At 43.7% G+C, this 21301-nt stretch overlaps 1 protein-coding gene across 1 annotated transcript in view; it reads right to left on the bottom strand.

Annotated features, from left to right (window-relative positions):
• The window catches only part of CACNA1C (calcium voltage-gated channel subunit alpha1 C), a 621853-nt gene that overhangs the window by 119831 nt on the left and 480721 nt on the right, over positions 1-21301 (bottom strand). Inside the window, exons 12-14 of the mRNA XM_044228473.1 lie at positions 19507-19533; positions 11373-11533; positions 10200-10425 (exon numbers count right to left, since the gene is read on the bottom strand). Coding sequence (XP_044084408.1) covers positions 10200-10425; positions 11373-11533; positions 19507-19533 — 414 coding nt within the window. The remainder of the gene's footprint in view (positions 1-10199; positions 10426-11372; positions 11534-19506; positions 19534-21301) is intronic.

The following is a 21301-nucleotide window of genomic DNA, read 5'->3' as shown; positions in this document are numbered from 1 at the left end:
TATATTAGTTGAAAGAAGCAGATGGGCCAACAGTTTGGATGTAAACATGAACTTCTTCCCAGCCTAGAGTCTTTAATGCTCCTTTCTCCTTCACCAATTCGGCCTTTCTCTACCTCTATTTTGCCTGTCAACCACACTTCTTCCTAATTCCTAATTGCAGAATATTAATATACATTTATTTGTATCCATTCTATAATTGCCCTTCAGTGTTTTTCATTTGTGATAGCCTCCTCTCATCCGAATAGGTTCTGAGCTCTTGAGGACAGAGATCACAAGTTTTTTTTCTTGTACGTGTGACGTCCTCACCCAGTACGTGTGACGGACTGCCTGGCACCCCATAGGCTAGAGGTTGTCATATTTGTTCTGCTTAAAGCAAGATGTAAGAGAATGTCTCTGGGGCTAGAATACATGTCCCTCTTACATTTTAAGCAGTGTCCCCACACCTGGCTGGAGAGGAAAATGTTGAGGGGTTTGGTCATTGTCTAAATACCGATTTCCAGGCCTCACCCTGGAACATGAAATCATAATCTCTGGCTCTGGGGTTTGATTGATTTTCACGCAACCCCTCCAACACTTGTCGGTAGACTGGTATTTAGGAAACAGTAACTTTAGAGCGTATTTATAGTGAGAATTTCCAGCTGTATCAGAGGGGAGAATGTCTGCCTATAGATTAAGGTCATAGGGCCTCCTAGAGATCTTCTGTGCATTCAACTGTCTAGGAATATTCTGGAAAAGTCTTTATGGCCACAGAAGGCTCAAGTCTTAATTTTCATGAGGTGAGTGGACATGAGGGAAATAAGTCAAACCAGGCTCATGACTGAGGTTCAGAGGTGTCTGATAGCCACAGGAACCCTATGGGGAGCCTGACAGTGAGGACCCAGACTGGACACAGGTTTGGTGGAGTGGAGCCACCAGGAGGCAGAGAGGGAAGGGGATGGGGGAGAAGCCCTTCAGGGTGTCCAAGGTTCTGGGAATGTGGAGGCTGTGGTAGAGGAACAAAATGAGTCATGCAGTGGAGGAGAACTCTTTGGAAATGTTGGGTGTGAAAGATGGCAAATAGTGAATGACCTAGAAGGGCCAGCCCATGGAGCAGGAGGGGCTGTTTGCACTTCTTCTGCATCATTTCTTTTCTTATAGCTTCCCTAAATTCATGGTTTCCACTGCCCAAGTCAAACCATTATGTATCAAGGGAATAGACAGATGGTTGCCAGAGGCAGGGGGTTGGGGTGTGTGTGCGTGTGCAAAATGGGGGAAGGAAGTCAAAAGGTAGAAACTTCCAGTTATAAATAAGTCCTGGGTTTGTCATGTACAGCGTGGTGACTCTTGTTAATGGTACTATGCAGCATATTTGAAAGCTGCCAAGAGTAAATCTTAAAAGAACCAAGATGCCCTTCAACGGACGAATGGATAAGGAAGTTGTGGTCCATATACACTATGGAGTATTATGCCTCCATCAGAAAGGATGAATACCCAACTTTTGTAGCAACATGGACGGGACTGGAAGAGATTATGCTGAGTGAAGTAAGTCAATCAGAGAGAGTCAATTATCATATGGTTTCACTTATTTGTGGAGCATAACAAATAATATGGAGGACAAGGGGAGTTAGAGAGGAGAAGGCAGTTGGGGGAAATTGGAAGAGGAGGTGAACCATGAGAGACTATGGACTCTGAAAAACAATCTGAAGGGTTTGAAGCGGCAGGGGTTGGGAGGTTGGGGGAACCAGGTAGTGGGTATTAGAGAGGGCATGGATTGCATGGAGCACTGAGTGTGGTGCAAAAACAAGGAATACTGTTATGCTGAAAAAAAATAAAAAAATAAAAAAAATTTAAAAATTAAAAAAAAATTTTAAAAAAGTACTCATCACACATACACACAAATGGAATTATGTATGCTGATGGATGTTAACTAGATTTATTGTGGTGATCCTGTGCAATGTACACAAATATTGAATCATTATGTATATCTGAAACAAATATAACATAATATGTCAATGATACCTTAACCAAAAGGAAAAAAAGTGAGTATGTATCAATTGTCCTACAGACAACCAGGTTGCTATGGCTTTGAGACCCTTCTGCTGGGATTTCTCAAAGAGCTTTGGGAATGCGTGTCCCTTGTGGAAGAATGCCCATCCTGGTGGCTCAAAACCAATGGCTGTGGATTTGAGGGCTTGAACCAGTCTTTAAGAGACAAACTGCAGCCAAGTACATGGACATCAGCCTACCCTTCTCGTGAAAAACACCCAGGCTAAAAAGATACTGCCTCGAGGACCAGTCACACAGTTCAGACAGAGTGAAGAAAAATCAACAAATGGCTGTTTGTGCTGTTTGCTTCTGATTTCCAGTTGCTTCTCATTCAGCAGGGGCAAGGCAGAGTCTGCCCCATGGCTGTTCCTTCGGAGCAGAATTAAGGGAGCAGAGCTGGTGCCAGTGGCCTGGCATGACCAGGGGCATACAGCTTGCTGAACAGAAGGTGTCCATCCCCAATGTGCACATGGTTGGAGATGTTTTATGTTCTCTCTAACGGACTGAGACAAAGGGATTTTTGTACTGATGTTGTGGCAAAGAACACTATTAGGGCTCATAGAGGAGCTGGATTTTGGAGCCTGGCATACCGTGGCTGATAGCAGGAGATAGGATGGGATCCTTGTTACCACTGATACTAATGAGATTTTAGGTGACATGTGGCAGCCTCTGGGCAGGGTGACATGAAATAGCATTTAAATGAAATATTGGCAGCCTTGCAGGTCCTGAAGCTCTCTCCTCCTTCATGCCAATCTGATTCTTGCTGGCTGTGACGGCTATGGCAGGAAGATCAGAGGATGCCTTAGCTCCCGGAAACATTCTACTTTTTAGACATATTAGTGTCTAGACATAAAAGCTAAAAGGGTTAAACACATACTAGTAATTGACTGAGGTTTTTATCCTAACTCATGAAAACATGAGTGAAACACACACACACACACACACACACACACACACACGAGCTCTGGAGGAAAGCGAGCAGCAGCAGAACAAATTAATGTCTTGGGCCTCATAGACAAAGAGGAAAACAAAGTATCTTGTCCTCAGAACAGCATAACAGGCATTCCCATCCACAGAAGTCTTCATTTTTTATTTGGGGATTCGAGGCCCCAAATGCACATGCCCACCTTTCAGGACTCCCCGCCTCCCGCAACCCCACCATCCTCTGACTCTCCACCGGCCACAGTCATCCTTGAGATCAACTTTCCAGTTCTCCTGTGACTCTGAATCATTCTATCCAAAGTGTGTCTTGCCCCCTCCCCCACAATCCCATCCATCCTAGCCCACTGTTCTCTCTTTAAAGTAGGGTGCATGTGAGGGTTTTCTTACCTGAGCTATTTCTTTGTTACCTAAATTCTCTCTCTTGTTGACTATGGCTTCACTTTTGTTACCTTTCCCCTCTGTCTCTCTTGGCTTAAGTGACCACCATCTGTGGAGGCATTCTGTATCTCCATCAGTCTTCCTGTGCTAAGTCTGTCTGGGCCCTGTGGACTTCTCCCGCATCTTCAATGGCAGAAAGTGACCTGAGCCTTGCTTGAGCTGGAACTTTCATCCTGCGAACCTTCGCTTCAAATAGCTCAGGGCCAGGTCCTTTACATTCTAAGTATGAAGCAGGTCATAGAGCTTGCTATAAATAAAATATCTTCACAATAACAGTACCAATAGCTTTAGGGTGCTTTGCAAATGTTTCACCCTCCTTCCTCTCTGTTCCAGAGAGGTTCATAACTAAATTTATATCTGTCCCAACTCTTCTTGTCCTGAGGGGTAACCCCTCCCCCAAAAACCCAAACCTCCTTTCAGTTTTGGTGGCAGTGATCTATTGTTAGTAGAGTATCTATAAAGCAAATTTCCTGCTGCAAATCTGTGCAATATGAGGTTTCTATACACCATTCCTAAGGGAGGGAGGAAGAATGCAGATCATGTCAGTTGACTGAGGAAGCACAGAAGGCTCACTCAGGGAGGAAGCTCAGCCTTGCCCTCACCTTTCCCTGTGCCAGCTACATGGGCATCCAAGGCGGGTGTGCAAGGACTAGTCCTTTGGTAAAGTTGGCCCCTGGTTCTGTAAGATGCAATAGAGCCTGGAGGGGGTAATGTGATGGGAGGCTGAACTAGGCATATGCTGGTCCAGCAAGAGCCAAATAGAGAATTCTATAATATTATGGTCAGGGTCTGGGACAACAAGGGGCCCAAGGCCAAATCTACCAGTTTAGTTCCTGGTGATATCTATCTCTGCTCCCTCCACTCTAGGAGAATTCATATTTTATAGGTTTTATTTTAGAGTCAAACCCTGCCTTGGATAAAATGTTCAAAGGTCTCATCTTTTCTGTTCACATCAGAGGTCTTGGTCACATTGAGAAAGGAGCCTACTGGGGGGAATGTAATCTGGTCAGGCTGGCAATGCTATCTGGTGTTGACCTTGGGATTGCCTTGGGATTGTGCTCCCTTGAGCTCCTGGACTACAGAGCTACTCAGTTCTGCTAGTGGGCCCTTGTACCAGATGTGTCAGGTTAAGGAGGGAGCACCTTCAAGTCACCAATGGTGTCTTCTTAATCCCCAGTACATGATACCAGCTAGTTACCATCCCAGAGAATAACTACCCTTCATGCTGATGTCAGTGAGCAGGCTCTTGAGTCTGAGCTGCTTTCTCCATAGACCCTGGCCTGGAAACTGGGAAGATGCCAAACATATCTCTTTAATAATGGTCCTTAAGGAGCTCAGAGCCTCCATGGTGCCTTAAGAAGAGGAGGGCTAGAATGGGGAGTTTGGGGTGGTGTGGGGTTGGATCTGATACTCATGGCCAGACTCTGGCAATTGAAATGGAGACATTTAGAGCTTGGAGAATTTGCAAAAGGCTCTCACCTTGGGGCGCTATGGAGGGAGCCCATATGTGATCATGATTCACCAGTAAATCTGTCTGTGCTGAGTCAGCCCAAACTCATATTTCAGGGCCTGGGAAGGGAGCCACAGGGGAAGAGCAGTTGGAAAAAGAAAGGGACTTAAAGTTTAAGAGAGAAAACGGCAAGGGCTGGAGGGATTTCAGTGCATTTAAAAACCAACTGTATAAAAAATGAGATGTGATTAGTAAATTGGAATCACGTCCAGATTTAGTTTAACTGAGGTCTTTCTTCCTCCCCATAGAATGATAAGTCAGACTGGGCTGACAATGAGTAGACATACTTGGTATTAAAACTAGCAACATTCAAGAGCCTGGTAAAGCCTCAAAACAGAAGAAAGAACTCAATCTATAACGTGGCTGGAGGGCCCACTGGAATAGATAACGTACCCAAAGATGACAAAAATTTTGGCCATGTGGGTGCCTTTCTGCTCTCAGTGAGACAGGAATCTTGCCTTCCCTACTCCATTATTTACCACTCTTAATGTTATTAACACCCAGGAATGAACTGATTTACAGTCCAGTGCAGGGTCCCCAGTCCTGTTTTTTTTTTTTTATGAGACATATAGGATGGATGATATTCATACACATAGTATACTCTCTAAGGCATTTTCAGATTTTGACCAAACACTCAAAGATAAGCACATTAATAATTCATTTTCATCATATACTATATTCACATTTGTCACATGCTGAAGATTTCAGGCAGCATGAAGAGTGGTAAGTCCAGCCCATTCTTGCCCGTTCATAAAAATATCTGGGAATGCAAATGACCAAGAGTGAGGGTGTCCCAGCAACAATGTTGGATTTTTTTGTATTTATTTTTTGGAAAAGAAACCGTTCATAAACTTTGGTATTTCAGCTCCTATAATAACAAATTACTTGCTGCACACTGCTCGACTGCTCTGGACATACCATTGTGTCTTAATATGATGGTGGAGTTCTCTTGGTCTAGGTCAGTATTCCAAACTCAGATTATAGGTCCTGGGTGAGGGAAGGGAAACTTGGAATTATAGGAAGGGATCCATGACTCCATGGATACACCAACCATTACAGCACTCTAAATAAATAGCTTGTCTCGTGTGTACATTACCACTTTTCAAATGTGCACAGGTATATAAGAATTAATAAAATTCAAATAATTTAAAAACTATGCTAAATTCATAGTAGTTTTTTGTCATTATATATTTTACCGGTCAAGAACTATCAAAAGTACAATCTTAACATGGTTAAGGGCTACAGTAGAGAGCGTAGATGAAAAAATCAAGGTTTCCAATGATATATAAAAGATCATATTTTAAGACAGTGAAGTGGACAAAGGAACAATAGGAAATTAGGCCAGTGCATCTCAAAGTGAGGTCACTGGACTACCAGCATGGAACTCTCTAGAAGTTGCTGGTCAAAATCTGTAGTGGTGGGGATCCTTCATGAGCTCTTTTAATGAGTTCAGCTAAGTTTGAGAATCACAATCACTGGTTCAGAACACATTGTAAAAAATGCTTCTTTAACATACAAATAGTAATGAGATATTACAAAGTATTCTCCAAGAGGCTTTAAAAGAAGAGAGAGAAATATACTTGCCTGATAGCAGGCCCATGCACAGATGACCCATCTCCAGGGACCATGATGTCCACTCCCAGCCCATATTTTAGGCATTTTCCTGGTCTCTAGAGCATACTAGAGATAAGGTTCAGAGGGGGCATGGGATTCCCCACATAGTTATAGTCTCTGTGTTGTTTTCCAAAAGCCCCTAGAGGGGTTGGATGCTTGCAAACAGGAAGATGATGGCTTTTACCAAAGTAACGTCCAATTAGATAATTAAATTATTATGTTTATAGACTTTGTAGAAATCTGAAAATACCACCAAAGTTTCCCGTGGAGGGACTACAGGAAGCTTTCTGCAAAGACAAGAGTTTAAAAAATGGCTTCTTGGTGATAGTTTTAGCTTAGAAATAGATTAAGTTATTGATTAGAAGTAGAATGACTGTCAAATCTCTTCAAGGCGTTATGGCAATATCTAGGAACAAGAATTATTTTCTTTTTTAATTTTTAAGATTATTTATTTATTTATTTGACAGAGAGAGAGAGAGAGAGATATCACATGTAGGCAGAGAGGCAGGCAGAGAGAGTGGGGAGGGAAGCAGGCTCCCCGCTGAGCAAAGAGCCCAATGCAGGGCTCAATCCCAGGACCTTGAGATCATGATCTGAGCCAAAGGCAGAGGCTTAACCCACTGAGCCACCCAGGTGCCCCAAGAATTCTTTTCTATAGGAATCTAGAAAACAGAAGCAAAAATAAACCCCCAAACACACAGACTTCTGAGACTTATTTAGGAGGCACTAAAAAGTCCAAGTTAAAAATGGCTTTTATCAGACCCAATGAAGAACGGGTAGAATCAATGAATATCTAATAACAAGAATCAACTTGTAAAAATCCCAAGTCATATCTTCGGGATAAAGACAGCAAGACAGTTTAATGATCAACTCCACAGTTCACAGTCATGGTTAGGAGCACAGAACCTGAGGTCAGACCGACAGACATACTATTTAATCCTAGCTTCACCCCTGAGCAGTTTGTGTGGCCTGGGCAAGTGATTGAAGTCTCTGAACCACAGTTTTCCTTGTCTGTAAAATGGGAATAATAATAGTGCCCTGCTCTGACTCTTTCTTATAGGTTATTGTGAGAGTGAATCAAGTGAAAGTAGTCAGGCCACACTATCTGCACAGAGTAAGTCCTGATGCATGTTAACAATAATTGTTTCTGTATTTCTACTACTTTTACTACAAACCAAGGATTTTCTATAATACCAAGATGTTCAGGGCATTCAGAGAGAGCTTTTTCTGGGGGTGAGGGGTAGAGAGGTGTTTGCTCAAGAGCATTAAACTTGTAGGTTTAAATTCTGTATGTCTTTGGAGCCCATCCTGTGACATTAAATCTTCTCCAGGGACTCTCTCCGTTTCTGACTTCCCAGAGCTTGTATTCCCCTATTCCAACATTTGCTGGCTCATTTTATTCTGCCTTAGATCTTTGTTCAGTGATTTCATGAGCACAAACTCCATCTCCCCAGCCAGAGGAAACGTCTCCTGGGTTCTGTTCATACCATACTCCTTTTGCCCTATCTCTTGGAGCTTGACATGCAGTATGAACATAGGAGAGAAACAGAAGTATGAGACTGTGTATGTGTTTAGATGGCTCTCAGCGCTCCTCCTCTCCCTCCTCTTAGTAACAACAATGGTAACAATTAGATTAATAATCAACCCTCTGGCTTTTGAGTGTCCCTGTGCCTGGTACTGAACTGAGCTCTTTAAATGCTTTCTCTCATTTGACTCTCGACCCTAGACAGCCCTGCAGGAATGGGCTGTTGAGAGAGCCAAGAGCAGAACAGCAAAGGCAGCTTTGCAGGCCTTGACTACTCACTCAGCCAAGTTCAGAACACATCAAGCAGGGTGTGGTTACTTCCAGGTCTTTGAATGAAAGATGCTGACCCCATTCCCTTTCCCCCCCAACACAATCCAACTGATGGTTACAGTGCCCCTATTGTCAGTTGGGATCCCAAAGCAGAGACTCTTCTGGAGAGGATGCTTGTACCCCTGGGGGCCAGAGTTTGAGCCCTCTCCGTACCACATGTTTCTGACACATCCCTTCAAGTTTGACCATATCCCACAGTAAGAAATACATATTATACTGCAACTCAGACATATGTCTTAAAGATTTTTATGAAACAATGCTCTTGTTCAAGTGAGGTCTTCTGATATTTTCCTATTCTATTTCATTCTTTCTTTGAAAATGAGACTATGAAGAAATCGGAACCCATAGATATCACCAGTGAAAATGCAAAATGGCGTAGTCTCTTTGGAAAACAATTGGGCAGTTCCTTAAAATCTTAAAGTAGAGTTATTAAATGATCTAGAAACTCTACTTCTAGATATATATCTAAGAGAAATGAAAATGTACATCCATACAAAAACTTGAACATGAATGTATATAGCAGCATTATTAATAGTAGCAAAAGGGGGGAGATAAACCAAATGTCCATCAACTGATGAATGAATGAAGAAACGCGATGTATTTCAATACAATGGAACGTTATTTAGCCATAAACAAGAATAAAGTACTGACACATGTCACAGCACATGTGAATCTTGAAACCATTATGTTAAATGAAAGAAGCCCAGTCACAAAACACCACATACTGCATGATTTCATTTATAGGGATTGCCAAAAACAGGTAAATCTACAGAGATAGAAAGTAAATTAGTGGTTGCCACTGGGAGGAAAGAGGGAACAAATGAGGAGTGGGTATGGCTTTCTTTTTGGGGTGAAGAAAATGTTCCAAAACTAAATTGTGGCAATGGTTGCAAAACTCTGTGAATATATAGAAAAACACTGAATTGTACACTTTAAAGGGATGAATTATATAGTATGTGAAATATATCTCAATAAAATTGTTTAAAGATGGTGGCTGTGATCCAATCAATTGATTTCACCACCCCAAATGGGTCTCAACATGGCTGAAAATTACTGTTTTAGAACATGCTGCCCACCTCCCTGTCCCCTGCCTGCGCATGTCCTCTTCATGAGAATCACGGCTTGACCTGGCGAGTTGGGGAGCCTGCAATCTTTGGGTGGGTGGATGGACAGGCAGATGGAGAGGGGGTGAATGTGTGGAAGGAGGGGTGAGAACCATCTGTGGCACACTAGCCATCATCCTTCTCCACTTAAGGAATCCTGACTGCGTTTTCGGCAGCACATGTATAGCAAAAAGATCACATTTCTCAGTTGGATGGCCAACAGAGCCTTCGGTGAAGTGTCTAGAAGAGTTCTAGAAGGGGCTGACTCTGCCAGGAAGGCTCCCCACTTTGATCCCTCACCCCTTCTCTTCTCCCTGCCTTGATTCAAACATGATGGCTCAATCTCTGGAAGCCACCTCACGACCCTGGAAGGCAGTCCCGAGGCTGTCAAAGCAAAGGACACAAGGGGACTGTGTCCCTGAGGCCTTCTTGAAGCCACCTGGACTGCCCACCTCTGCACTTCTTTTATGTAATCGAACAAACCCCAAATATGCTTATGCCACTGAGTTGTCTCTGGTATCAGCAGCCAAAGGAGTTTCTAAACGATATGCCATCTAAATGAAGAAAAATTCCCCTCCATCGTATATGAGCCAAGGACAGACCTTTCAAGAAATAGCAGCTGCTCTCCCACCCAGGTCTTTCTGCCTCCCTTGCCTTCTGGAAGAACCTCTCCCTGAGTCCCAGGTCCAAAGGGAAACGAGAGACCAAATACCTTGTGATTTTAAATATCCGCAGTAGCCGGACACATCTCAGCACAGAGATGCCCAAGGGAGACATGATCTTGGTCTCTACCAGGATGGTCTCCAGGATGCCCCCACACACAATGAAGCAGTCGAAGCGGTTGAAGAGGGACACAAAGTAGGCCTGCAGGCCCAGGCTGTACATCTTCAGCAGCATCTCTGCAGTGAAAAGGGCCAGCAGTGCCTTGTTGGCCGTGTCTGGTGGGTTCAGGCGAGGGGGCAGGATCCCAGCATGGAGGTGAGAGGAGGGAGGTGGGAGAAGGAGAGAGAAAACAGTAATTATCACCACTGGAAAAAAGACCAGGGTTCCCCTTTCCCAGACAGAACACCTTTCCTCTACATTGCTGCCAGAACAGAACAACCAGGGCCAAATGGCCAGGAAAGGGGTTATCTAGTTATAATCACTGTAAACATGATCTACCAAGCATCAAAGGCTGTGAGCGCTGATTTTCTTCACTCCCCCAGCTGCTTTCTCAAGGATGAGGAGGGAGGTTTTGAGAGGTGAGTCCTCTGCCCAAACCAATCGAGGAGGGGGGCAGGCCACCCGAGTCTACCCCAGGCACTGGGAGACTGTCTACCTTCCAGGATTCTAGAATGAAGCCCTCGTGTCTGCTTGACTCCCTGGGAGTGGAGGCACTGGCTAGGGAATTCCTCTTCTAGGGCTCCAGGGAAGGACGATGACTGCTATATGCTCATGAAGGATAGCTCCTCGGGGTCAGGCCACTACTGACCTCCTTCCTGGCTTTTTGTTCACTTCATCCACACCCATTCTAGCAGACCCATCTGGAGGATACAGTAAGGCCTGAGGTATTGAAATTCTCTTCTGGGAAGTTGGCAGCCAAGGGTCTGAGATAGCCAAATAAAGGATAGCATATGTCCTTGTCACCTGGACACAATAGTGACTGTTGGGGCAGGCAGACCATGTGGTCCCAGCCAAGAACCACATCTGTTTATAATGAGGCTCTGCATTTTACTGTGGGGCTTGCAAGCTCTTCAGCTCTTGGTGACCCCAGCATGGCACCTGCCAAGAGCCATGGACACTGGTGGCTTTCCCGTCAACCTTATGCCTGTGACTATTCCCTCCCTGGGATTCAGGGCTGAGTTAGCAAGAGTAAAGAAGGATAGCACCAGGGACTGCCTCTCACCTTGGACCTCTGTGAGCCAGTGGGGCTGGTTGTAGTGTTCCGAGGCAATGGTGAGCGTGTTGAGGAACACAAGGAAGATCACAAGCCAGTAGAAGACATTAGACTTGACTGCAGCACGACACTTTCTTCTACAGAACCGATTCCACCGGCGCCAGTAGCGGCTGGAAAGGGAGTCAGGAGAGAAGGGTGGGGGAGGTGGCTGTGAAATTCATCATTTTTCCAATCTGAAAGGCACCATCCTTTCTCTGGACTGCGGACTTGGCCTCCGCAGAGCAGTGCAATCTGGTGACCAGGAGCTAAGCTTCCCGTCAGTTAACTGGGCTCTGCCACTTACTTGTGTGGTCTTGGGTGTGGCCCTGACCCTTCTAAGCTTTGGTTCTCCCATTTGTAAAAAGGGAATAGGGTCAAGCTCACAGGGATATTGTGGGGATTGATAAAATGCCATATAATACATCTGGTATAAATAAGTATTTTTATTTTATGATAATGATATTATTCAAAATTGTATTGCACAAGTAAGAGTATTATTAGTAGTGATGGTAGTAGTAGGACTAGTCCATGCCTGTTATTGTACTAGACACTTTCATGCCTTCTCTTTGATTCTTTAAATAATCCTGCAGAGCAGGTGTTACCCTGATTTTGAGAAGGAGAAAACTAAGGGCCACAGAGGTTGAGTACCTTGACAGACATCACACAGTGGCAGAGCCAGACTTGGTTTTCCCCCCAGCCCAATCTTTTGCCCAGATGCTGCCTCATCTGTAAAGCGTAATGGGAGAATCTGGATCAGAGGTTCTTTGCTTTTATGGGGTTATGGAAACTTTTGAGAATGTCATGAATGTTTAGATCCTTTGTTCAGAAGAAACAAACATACCCACACATAAACACATTTCTATGTCCGAGCTCATGCAGCACATGGCCACCTGGAAGCTCGGCCATGGTCCATATAATGTTCCTTTGGTCTCTTGGTTAGGGACTTAGGTCAATGATTCTCAATACTGGCTGTACAAAAAATTACCTGGGGAAGCTTAAAACACATAACCATCAACTGGCACCAATACCCAGACTCCAACTCCAAACTAACTTAATCTGATTTTCTGGGGGCTGGGTAAATTTTAAAGCTCGCAGGTGGTTCTAATCTGTAACCATGGTTGAGAACCATTAAGCTAGATGATCTCAAGGAGTCACTCATATTTTTAAATTTTATGGTAGAGGACTTCATAGCTTCCAGTGGAAAACCGAACAACCAACAAAACAATTTCTAGATCAGGGGAAGTATGAGAAATGCTCTTTTGGCCATCTGGGCTAGAAAAGATGAAGGCAGTAGCTTTATTAATGGAAAAGAGGACACTGAGTTGACAGTGTTATTTTGAGACAGAATCAATAGGACTTTGAGCCTGACTGGAAGAGAAAGGTATGGAAGGGACAGCCAAAATTTCTAGCTGGGGTGATTTGGAAGAGACGTACCTCTAATAATTACAGGTCCAGACAAAGAGAAGGAGTGCTGTGGGCAGGGAGGTTGCTACAAGGAGAATTGTGGGGCACTCAGCTCAGGAAATAGGTTTAAGGTGCTTGCATGTCATGTGTGTAGAGAGACCCAGCAGGCAGCTGGAAGGCAACACCCTGGTTCAGGTAATAAAGAAGGTGGGAAGGGGCAAAGCAGCATCTCAGAATAACAGTCCATGAGTAGCTGTATTCAAGTCTGTATTCTAGGTTTCTGGAAATGCAGACCCCTACTGCAATGGGTTCCTCCACCTACCCCCAAAACAGCCTATCAAGATAGCTTGACTTCATCTGTATTTTCATTCTATATTTTCTACCTAATATCTGTGGAAAATCCTGTTACCAAATCTTTGTTAATATCTATTATGAGATTAGAAACGTGAGAAGAAGATCTAAGAAGAGAACTGTCTCCTTGGAACGGCAGGGAGAACTTAGTTTTTGGCCTGCAGAACAGGGAGGGAAGAAAGAATGAATCAAATAGTATTCTGTTCTGACCCTGCTCATTTTGGGTGCTTGAATGCCATCTCTAGTAAGCGCTATCCCTTTGTCGGGGACACTTATCTGCTACTTGAGGCTAATCCACTACATAGAGAAGAAGTGCATCCAGGTCAGAAAATTAAAGTTTCTAAATGCTAGGGAGGCTTACCTTCTCTGACATACCACCTTGGGTAAGAGTGAGGATGGGGGAGGGTGAAGAAAGGGTCAAAGGATGAGATGAGGGGTCCTAGGTGGTCCTTAGCCTCCTCCAAAGTTTGCCAGCTTTTGGTACTGAGGAGTCTTATCTCAACAGGGCAGGACGCTGCTTCTTTCCTGTCATTGTGGTTATTAATACTATAGAGAAATTGGGTACAACTATTTTTTTCCTGAAAAATGAATTTGCAGGACAAACTCATATATGACTTTAAATAGCTTACATTGTAGTTTCAAAGGGTGTTTTAAATAGATTTAATCTTTTGTTAGAGAAATCACAGATAATTGTTACTCAGAGTCCAAAGGACTCAAGTTTGTGTTCCTTTACAGTATGTAGAAATGGACTCAGAGTCAGTTTCATACTGAGAACTTGATTAAGCTCCTCTTTTCCCAAGTTTGGGATGTGGGGTGCCACAAGGTCAGGCCTGTCCCATGGGTCTGGAACTGCCTGACCCCCTTAAGGAGTGGCTGACAGAGGCAGGGCAGTAGCTGTCAAACGTGCTGTTCCCATGCACAGCCATTCAGGGGAGTCACATGGATTTGGGCTGGGGTGGGGGTGGGGGTAATTACTATCCAGAGAAAGTATTTAAAGATAATTATACACCTCCCACTCTTCAAAATATAGCTTTGCTTGACAACTGGTTTCCTGGCAACGCTTCCTACGGTTTAATAAATGTAATGATTTATTAGAATGTGTAAATTTATTTGTGTGTTTACACATGTATGGAGGATATAGAAATTAAATGATAAAATAGGGAGGAGAAATTTGCCTGCTATTCACGTTCCTTTCATACTAACTAGAAAAGTCATTTACTCTAGAAATAGAAGTTCCCATATGTAGACATAGGACAGAAGGGCGGATATGAATGTGCCTAATCTACTTCTTCAAAATTCTGTACCATGCATTGTACCATTCCCTTGGGAAATTTTTGCTCAACTCACCCTGGGATCCACCTTACCTCTTCCTAAGTCTGGGCTTTGTTCTTGCCTTTCCACCTCCATGGACTGTCACTACAACTGCCAGGACCTCCCATTTTTATGTCCTGCCCATTCTTTGGGGTTCAGCTCAAGTCCCAGCTTCTCCATGGTGAACTTTTCTAGTCTTCCCAGACTCAGAATTCCTGCCTCACTTACAACTGCATTACTCACTTTAAGTGTACATTAAAGGAATATTTGGATAGGTAGTAGATATGCATCAGTTAACATGATAGGTAATCTTTTTCTGCATAAAACTTAAGTGAGCAATAAAGATCCTTAGCAAGCAGTCAAAGAGTGTGCTTAGCACCATGGCAGGCTTCACAGAGGTGCCACAGGAGTGCACCAAAGGACCTCCCAGCCAGTGGTGGAGGAGCCAGCAAAGGTTATGCAGAGGAAATGGCTTCCCATTTCCCCATGTTGTCAGTTTTCTTTAACTATATGGTTCTTGCCTCTCCAGAGAGATTCATAAGACCCTCGAGGAAAAGGTACTGTGTCTTGTACTTTGCTATACAACCCTAGTAATTAGTGCAGTCCATCTTACACGGTAGGGACATTTGACTGACAGCTTGACAGAAAGCAGAGACAATTCTATGCAGATTTACTAACTTCTTGCTGAAGACAAGGCTTGAGAGCTCTGGAGCTCTTGTGACCCAGCAATGAAGTTGGGGTGAGGGAGGGGCAGCATTACTAAAAGAGTTTGCTTGGCACATAATTTTGGATAGACATCTAGAAGAGTAGACTACCTCAAAATAGTGGACAGTTTAGGCTCTTTCTAGTGGCTACAGTAAGTACCTATCTTTAATTGAGAACAAGCCACACAGAAAATGATTAAATTTAATTCTTTTATACTTAGTAACTTAGAGTAACTTAGAATAGACCATTAGAGAGTAGACAAATTTGGATATGTGCCTTGTTCCAGCTGATCATGTCAATGAAGATGGGGCAAGACTGTCCTCCCAAATTTTAGAACCCTACAGGATTCACTTCAGAACTCTATAAAGTCAAGATCTGGAGACTCCAACAGGTTATCTGATTAATCCCTGCAAATTGCACAAGACTTCCTAAATCATTTGTTCCTTAACTGTTTGAATCCTATTCTGAACAGTGAGACCCAAATGTTGTAAAATTCCTCATTGTGACTAATTCCTCCAAGTGGAAACTTGGCTTACCAAAGGACTACCCTTATATTCCCCTAATATTATAAGACAATTAATTGGCCAAATTTCCCCTATCGTCTCTCTTCTAGCATTTCTTTTATGTAAACCATGACTTGGCATCGTTCAGTATTACAAACAGAATAGGCTGTTTGGAAGCTGTCATTGTTAAACTGAGAAAATGATCGGGGTATTTTAATTTTTTTAAAAAACTCAAATTTTAGTATCTTTTTTAGAGTGCAGCAGGCTCTTCACTGCCTACAAGTTTATTTCTGAGTTGCAAAAATTCTCTCTCCATTTTCCCTCTATACTACATTTTTTCATTTAAAAAATTTTTAAATTTCTTTTTAAAATTTCTTTTCAGTGTACCAGAATACATTTTTCAATCATGGCTGCCACACTCAAGATGTAGGAAGTACGAGGAGACATTCCTCTTGCATCTGTAATGGCAAACTTCTCAGAAGACAGAAATGGCTCTGGGTCTACTTTGATAATTTTTATGGAATTTTCAATCCATTGCCAGCTTTTGATATTCCTTAAACACACGTCATCAGTGGGTCGTAGCATCTAGAGTGCCACCGTTTGCTACCTGCTTAGATCTTTTAGGGCCATATCATCTGGTGCAGTAGATACTGGCCCCATGTGGCTCTTCAGCACTTGAAATTGGCCAGTTCAAGCCTAGACATGTCATAAGATAAAATACACCGGATTTCAAAGACTTCGTAAAAAAAAAAGAATGTAAAATATTTCATTAATAATTTTTATATTAATTACATATTGTAATGATAATGTTTTAGATACATCAGGTTAAATGAATTATATTAAGATTAATTTCACGTGTTTCTTTTTACTTTTTAACATGGCTACTAGAAAAATTTAAAAAGTCCTAATGTGGCTCACACTGTATTTCTATTCAACAGCACTGCTGTAGAACTATGGGCCCATGCTTAAGATATAATAACTGAGCAGAAACAGGGTTCAGTATTCCCGGGCAGAACCTTTCACTAGGCTAGCATGGTGGTTAGCAATACAGGACATGGCTATGGGTTCTGACTTGGCCAGATGTGAGCATGTGACCCTTGGCCTTTCTCAGCCTCAGTATCTTCATCTAAAAATGGGTTGAATGATAGTGCCAAACTACTGATAGCATGCTTTTTGGGAATACAGGTTTCTCTCTTGTTTCTGTTGTATCTCAAATAGTAGCAGCACAGGAAAAAACCTTTCCCAGAGATTCAATGGTTGAAATACATGAGGTTAAGTAGATGGTTGAGCTGAGTCTCAAAGCTTAGCAAAGAGTCCCAAGGTTTTGCAGGGGTGGGGGGGCGCTGTTCCTCTCCTTTGTTAAAAGGATAGGTTGTACCATGGGTCACTGGGTAGAAAAATGTTCCCAGAATCTCCTGGGAAATCTCTTACTAGATAGAGTACATACAAAAGTGTCGTTTCTCTTCCCATCCTTCAGAACATGTTCCTTCATTTGTTCACTCATTCATTTGTTCATTTATGATTCATTCATTTGCATGTAATGAGAATGATATTTTGGAAATATTTGCAAAAGGATTTTTAGATCCCTTTACTTTTATTGTGTGGGGGATTTAAAATTGTCAGGAACACAAAGTGCTTTCTGAGTTTTGACTGTCAAATTAGACATTTTGTCTGAGGCTGTGTAAGCCTATTGTCTTACTGAAGCAAGACCATGCATTCATTCATTCAGCAAATATTAATTCACTCCCTATTATGTATTAACCACTTCTCTAGACATGGAGCTAAAGCAGTAAAATCCAAGCATTACCAAGAGAGAAAAGATTTTTTTATATTTCTAGAAATTTCTATCATGTAATAAGAGCTAGGTCTCGTAGACTTGACCCTAGATTGTGTGTGTGTGTGTGTGTGTGTTTATTTTTTTAATTTATTTTAAAATTTCTTTTCAGTGTTCCAGCATTCATTGTTTATGCACCACACTCAGTGCTCCACGCATTACGTCCAAGATTTTTTAATGTAAAGGAGGTCTTAGCTTGAGAGAAAGTGGAGAAAGGCCTACATTTTCCAATTTCAGTGAATTATGGGAGAAAGAAGGTATCAGAAATAGAGGTGAAAGTCAGACACCAGAGTCCTCACTAAATTCTCAGCCCTGGGTGCCAAGTCTCAAGAGGTTGCAGAGGGTTGTTCTAGAAACACCCAAATAGTCATGGGGAGTCCCAGGGGTGCTGAGGCTAGTGGGTAGCCTCCACTGGGTGTAGTATGGGGGAAGATGTCTGCAGGCCCCTGGGAAAATGCCAGCCTTTTCCTCAGAGCTTTATTCAGGCTGGTGCAGCAGCAGGAGGCAAATAGGTAGGTGAGCCTGCTATAGTGCTCTGGGTTCCCCAGCTTGTTCATGGAGTGTGAAGAACCTGGAAGTGTCCACGCATTCAGATGAGGTATGGAGGTGCTGAAGTCAGGGACTGACAGAGCTTGGGGGTCAGACAGCAGAGGTCGAGATTTCAAGATCAAATGTAAATATGGGGGCATGGACTCCAGCAGTGGATGTCCAAAGTAGGTGGGCTGCTGCATCCCGTTAAGTATCTGAAATTTCAGAGAGAAGCCCAGGCTAGCCATCAAACAGTAGAGATAGGCAAAGGACTCAGAAGGATTCCAGAAGCAGCCCTTAACAAGCCCCATTTACTTCCCAGGATCTTGAAGTTCCCTGCCCTCATGCATCCAGACTCCATTCTGAAGAAAAGCTGGGGAAGTAGAAATATGAGAGACTGAACATTTTACCTTCAGGGACTATTTAAAGCATAGCACTGGGTTCCATTTACCCAGCTGGACTAAAATTTAGTGTTATTTATGCTCCTGCTACACAGTGGGTGAGGCTGGGGAAGCAAGATTAGATCAATTACAAAACATAAACACCAATATTTTTGGCATGTACAAGCTTTGTGGAGGAAAATTCACATCTCCACTCCACAAATCCATTCAACATATATGTATGGACAGCCTACTCCTGGGCAAGCAGTTAGCTAGGCTTTCTAGAAAGAATATGTCTGAGGCATGCAGAGCCTACTGAAGGCCTGTGAGCCAATAATTGTAGTGTTGTATGCTAAATGCTGTGACAGAGTTATGACCAAAGCACTATGGGAGTGGAGGAAGTTGAGTAACTTCCCTGGAAGGGTTTGCATAAGATGTAGATGCAGTAACATCTGAGGTTTGTAACAAAAACCTGGATTCCCCAGATGAAACATGTGGACACGATGTCTTCAGGGTGAAGAAAGGGTATACGGAAAGGCCTTGATGTCTGAGAGGAACATTCTGGGGGCTGCAAGAAGTTCCATGTGGTTGGAACAAGGAGTGCAGGCAGAGGAGTGCAAGAGGAAAGGCTGGAAAGGTAGACACAGGGTTGAAGATGGGTCCTGTGAAAGGTTCTGAAACAGCAATGTGATCCTATGTTCTTTCCATAATCCTTAACGTTGATTTCTTACTGTATTCCATAAACATGAAGTAGGCAAGAATAGTAGCAAGTGTCCACATTATATTTATTTTAACTGGACTTCATCTTATAAGGAATGGAGACACATTAGGTCTTACAACCTCCTAGGGATGGTCCTTGCCAAAAAGACTGGCCAAGAAAATTCAACAAATATCAACCCCTGAATTATATGCGGAATCTGATTTATAAGTCTTTTCTTGGTAGCCGTCCAAAAGACAGCCTTTTACTCCTTAGAATAACACCCTCACTGTAACCACCTCCCCCCTTGCTGTTACCTTGGGCTACCCAAAAGTGTAGCCGAGGAAAGAGCTGGTGTGTGGTGGGAAAGAAGAGCATGCATTTCACTCACCTGAACTTTGATTTGGAAATCCGGTGGCTGAAAGAGAAAAAGGAGATTTTACCAAGGGACATATATTCATATTCTTCCACTTAAAAGATGTTCAGCAGTTCCAGAGAAGTTTGATGGCCCTGGGTGACTAGAAAGGGTGCCGGATGGATGTGTGGAGTGATGTGGAATGACTTTGGAGAGAGAGAACCCTACTTGTCAGTATCTCTTGGCATGTTTATGTGTATGAACGTGGACACTGAGGGCTGGCCCAGCTGATGTGTCTACAGATCTAGTATTTTCTAAGCAGAACCAATGGTCCCTGGAGAGGGTGGACACCACGTGGCACATAGCACCTGCCCAGCAGGTCCTGTGAAGTCAGGTTAGATTGTGTGTTGGGAATGAGCCATGCAGGAGAGGAGGGCCTCTCTGCATTTGTGAAGGTCTCACCAGCCGGAAGCCACAGGCAGGAATGTGCCATCACACCCCACTGCTGTCCCAGCAGGAGTCCAGCCAATGCTGGGGTAGGAAGGGAAGATAAGCAAAAGAAGCCTGCCAGGAACTGAGAGGCCCCCAGTCTTGGCCCGAGGGCTGCAACTGGGCCTAAAGGAACAGAAACCCAGGATACTTGCAGATGTGGGGGACGTTCAGGCAAAGGCACAGGACAGGTGTGACTCAAGGGGTCATGGTGAGGGAGGCCCCCTGAAAGGTGGACCCTGCAGGGAGGCCCTGAGGGTACTGAGTTCATGTTGGAGAGTCCAGGGGAGACTAGGAGAAGGAAGGATGGGAGAAGGAAGGGAGGTGGAGAGAAAGAGAGGAGAGGGAAGGAGGAGGAAGGGAGAGTAAGGGAGAGAGAGGGGGAGGGAGGAAGGAAGGAGGTGGGGGAACAAAATCCCTTGAGACAAAGCAATTGAGGGCAATGTGTCAGAAAAGGCTTTGATGTTCAGGGAGCGATCCAGGGGGACTGCAGGTGGAGCAGCCATGCTCAGATGGACACGCAAACGGATGGCTGCAGAAAGCAAGTTATGGACGAAGAAAGTGATGGAGGCACCGGTAGCAAGATGAGGACAGATGCAGACAGAAAACAGGATCAGGGAGTTTGAAAGGCGGCCACTGCAAACCTGTGTTGTCCCAGCTCAGCACAAAGCAAGCTCTGTCACATAGCAAGAAAACAACCCCTCTCGTTATTTTTTATTTTAAAAAAAATTAAACCAGAAGATGTGACAGGTGGCAAAGCCATCGTGCATGAGATAATTATATCTCTGGGGCACTGAGAATCCTAGCCAAGTGCCTTTACTGCTCTGAACCGTTAGCTAATAACCTTTTCCCACCCCCAAGACTGCCTGCTAGGGCTGGAGTATTTAATCACATGTTAACAAAGCGTGTGGGAGGGGGACCAGGAGCCAAGGGCAGCATTTTTATTTAGAGCCACAGTTTAATGGGGGAAACAAATGTTTTCCAGCTGCTAATTGGGTGATGGAGAATCGGGGTCCTCTCTCCCCCAGCAGGCCCAGGCTGAGTTTGGGGACCTTCAGGGTCTTTACTAGACTTATTTTGGGCAGTTGATCTCTTTGCTATTAGGCACAAGCCAAAGTGTATGACTGTGGCCTTTAGTCTCATGACTCTGTCTACAGAGTCTGGACTGACCCCTCTCAGAAATGTCTCAATGATCCTCTCGGGGGGTGTCCTTCAGTGCAGACCATGTGCTCTTTCCTTTAAGGCTCTCTCAGTCCAAGGGAGTCATAAGCAAAAGTGGGTTCTTAAAACCCAAAATCATATCTCCCAGGAAAATGACTCTAGGACATGAGCACAGAGGGGG

This window comes from Neovison vison, chromosome 12 (assembly GCF_020171115.1).
Source record: "Neovison vison isolate M4711 chromosome 12, ASM_NN_V1, whole genome shotgun sequence".
Classification (NCBI taxonomy): Eukaryota; Metazoa; Chordata; class Mammalia; order Carnivora; family Mustelidae; genus Neogale; species Neogale vison.
This window is presented reverse-complemented; position numbering and strand designations above follow the sequence as displayed.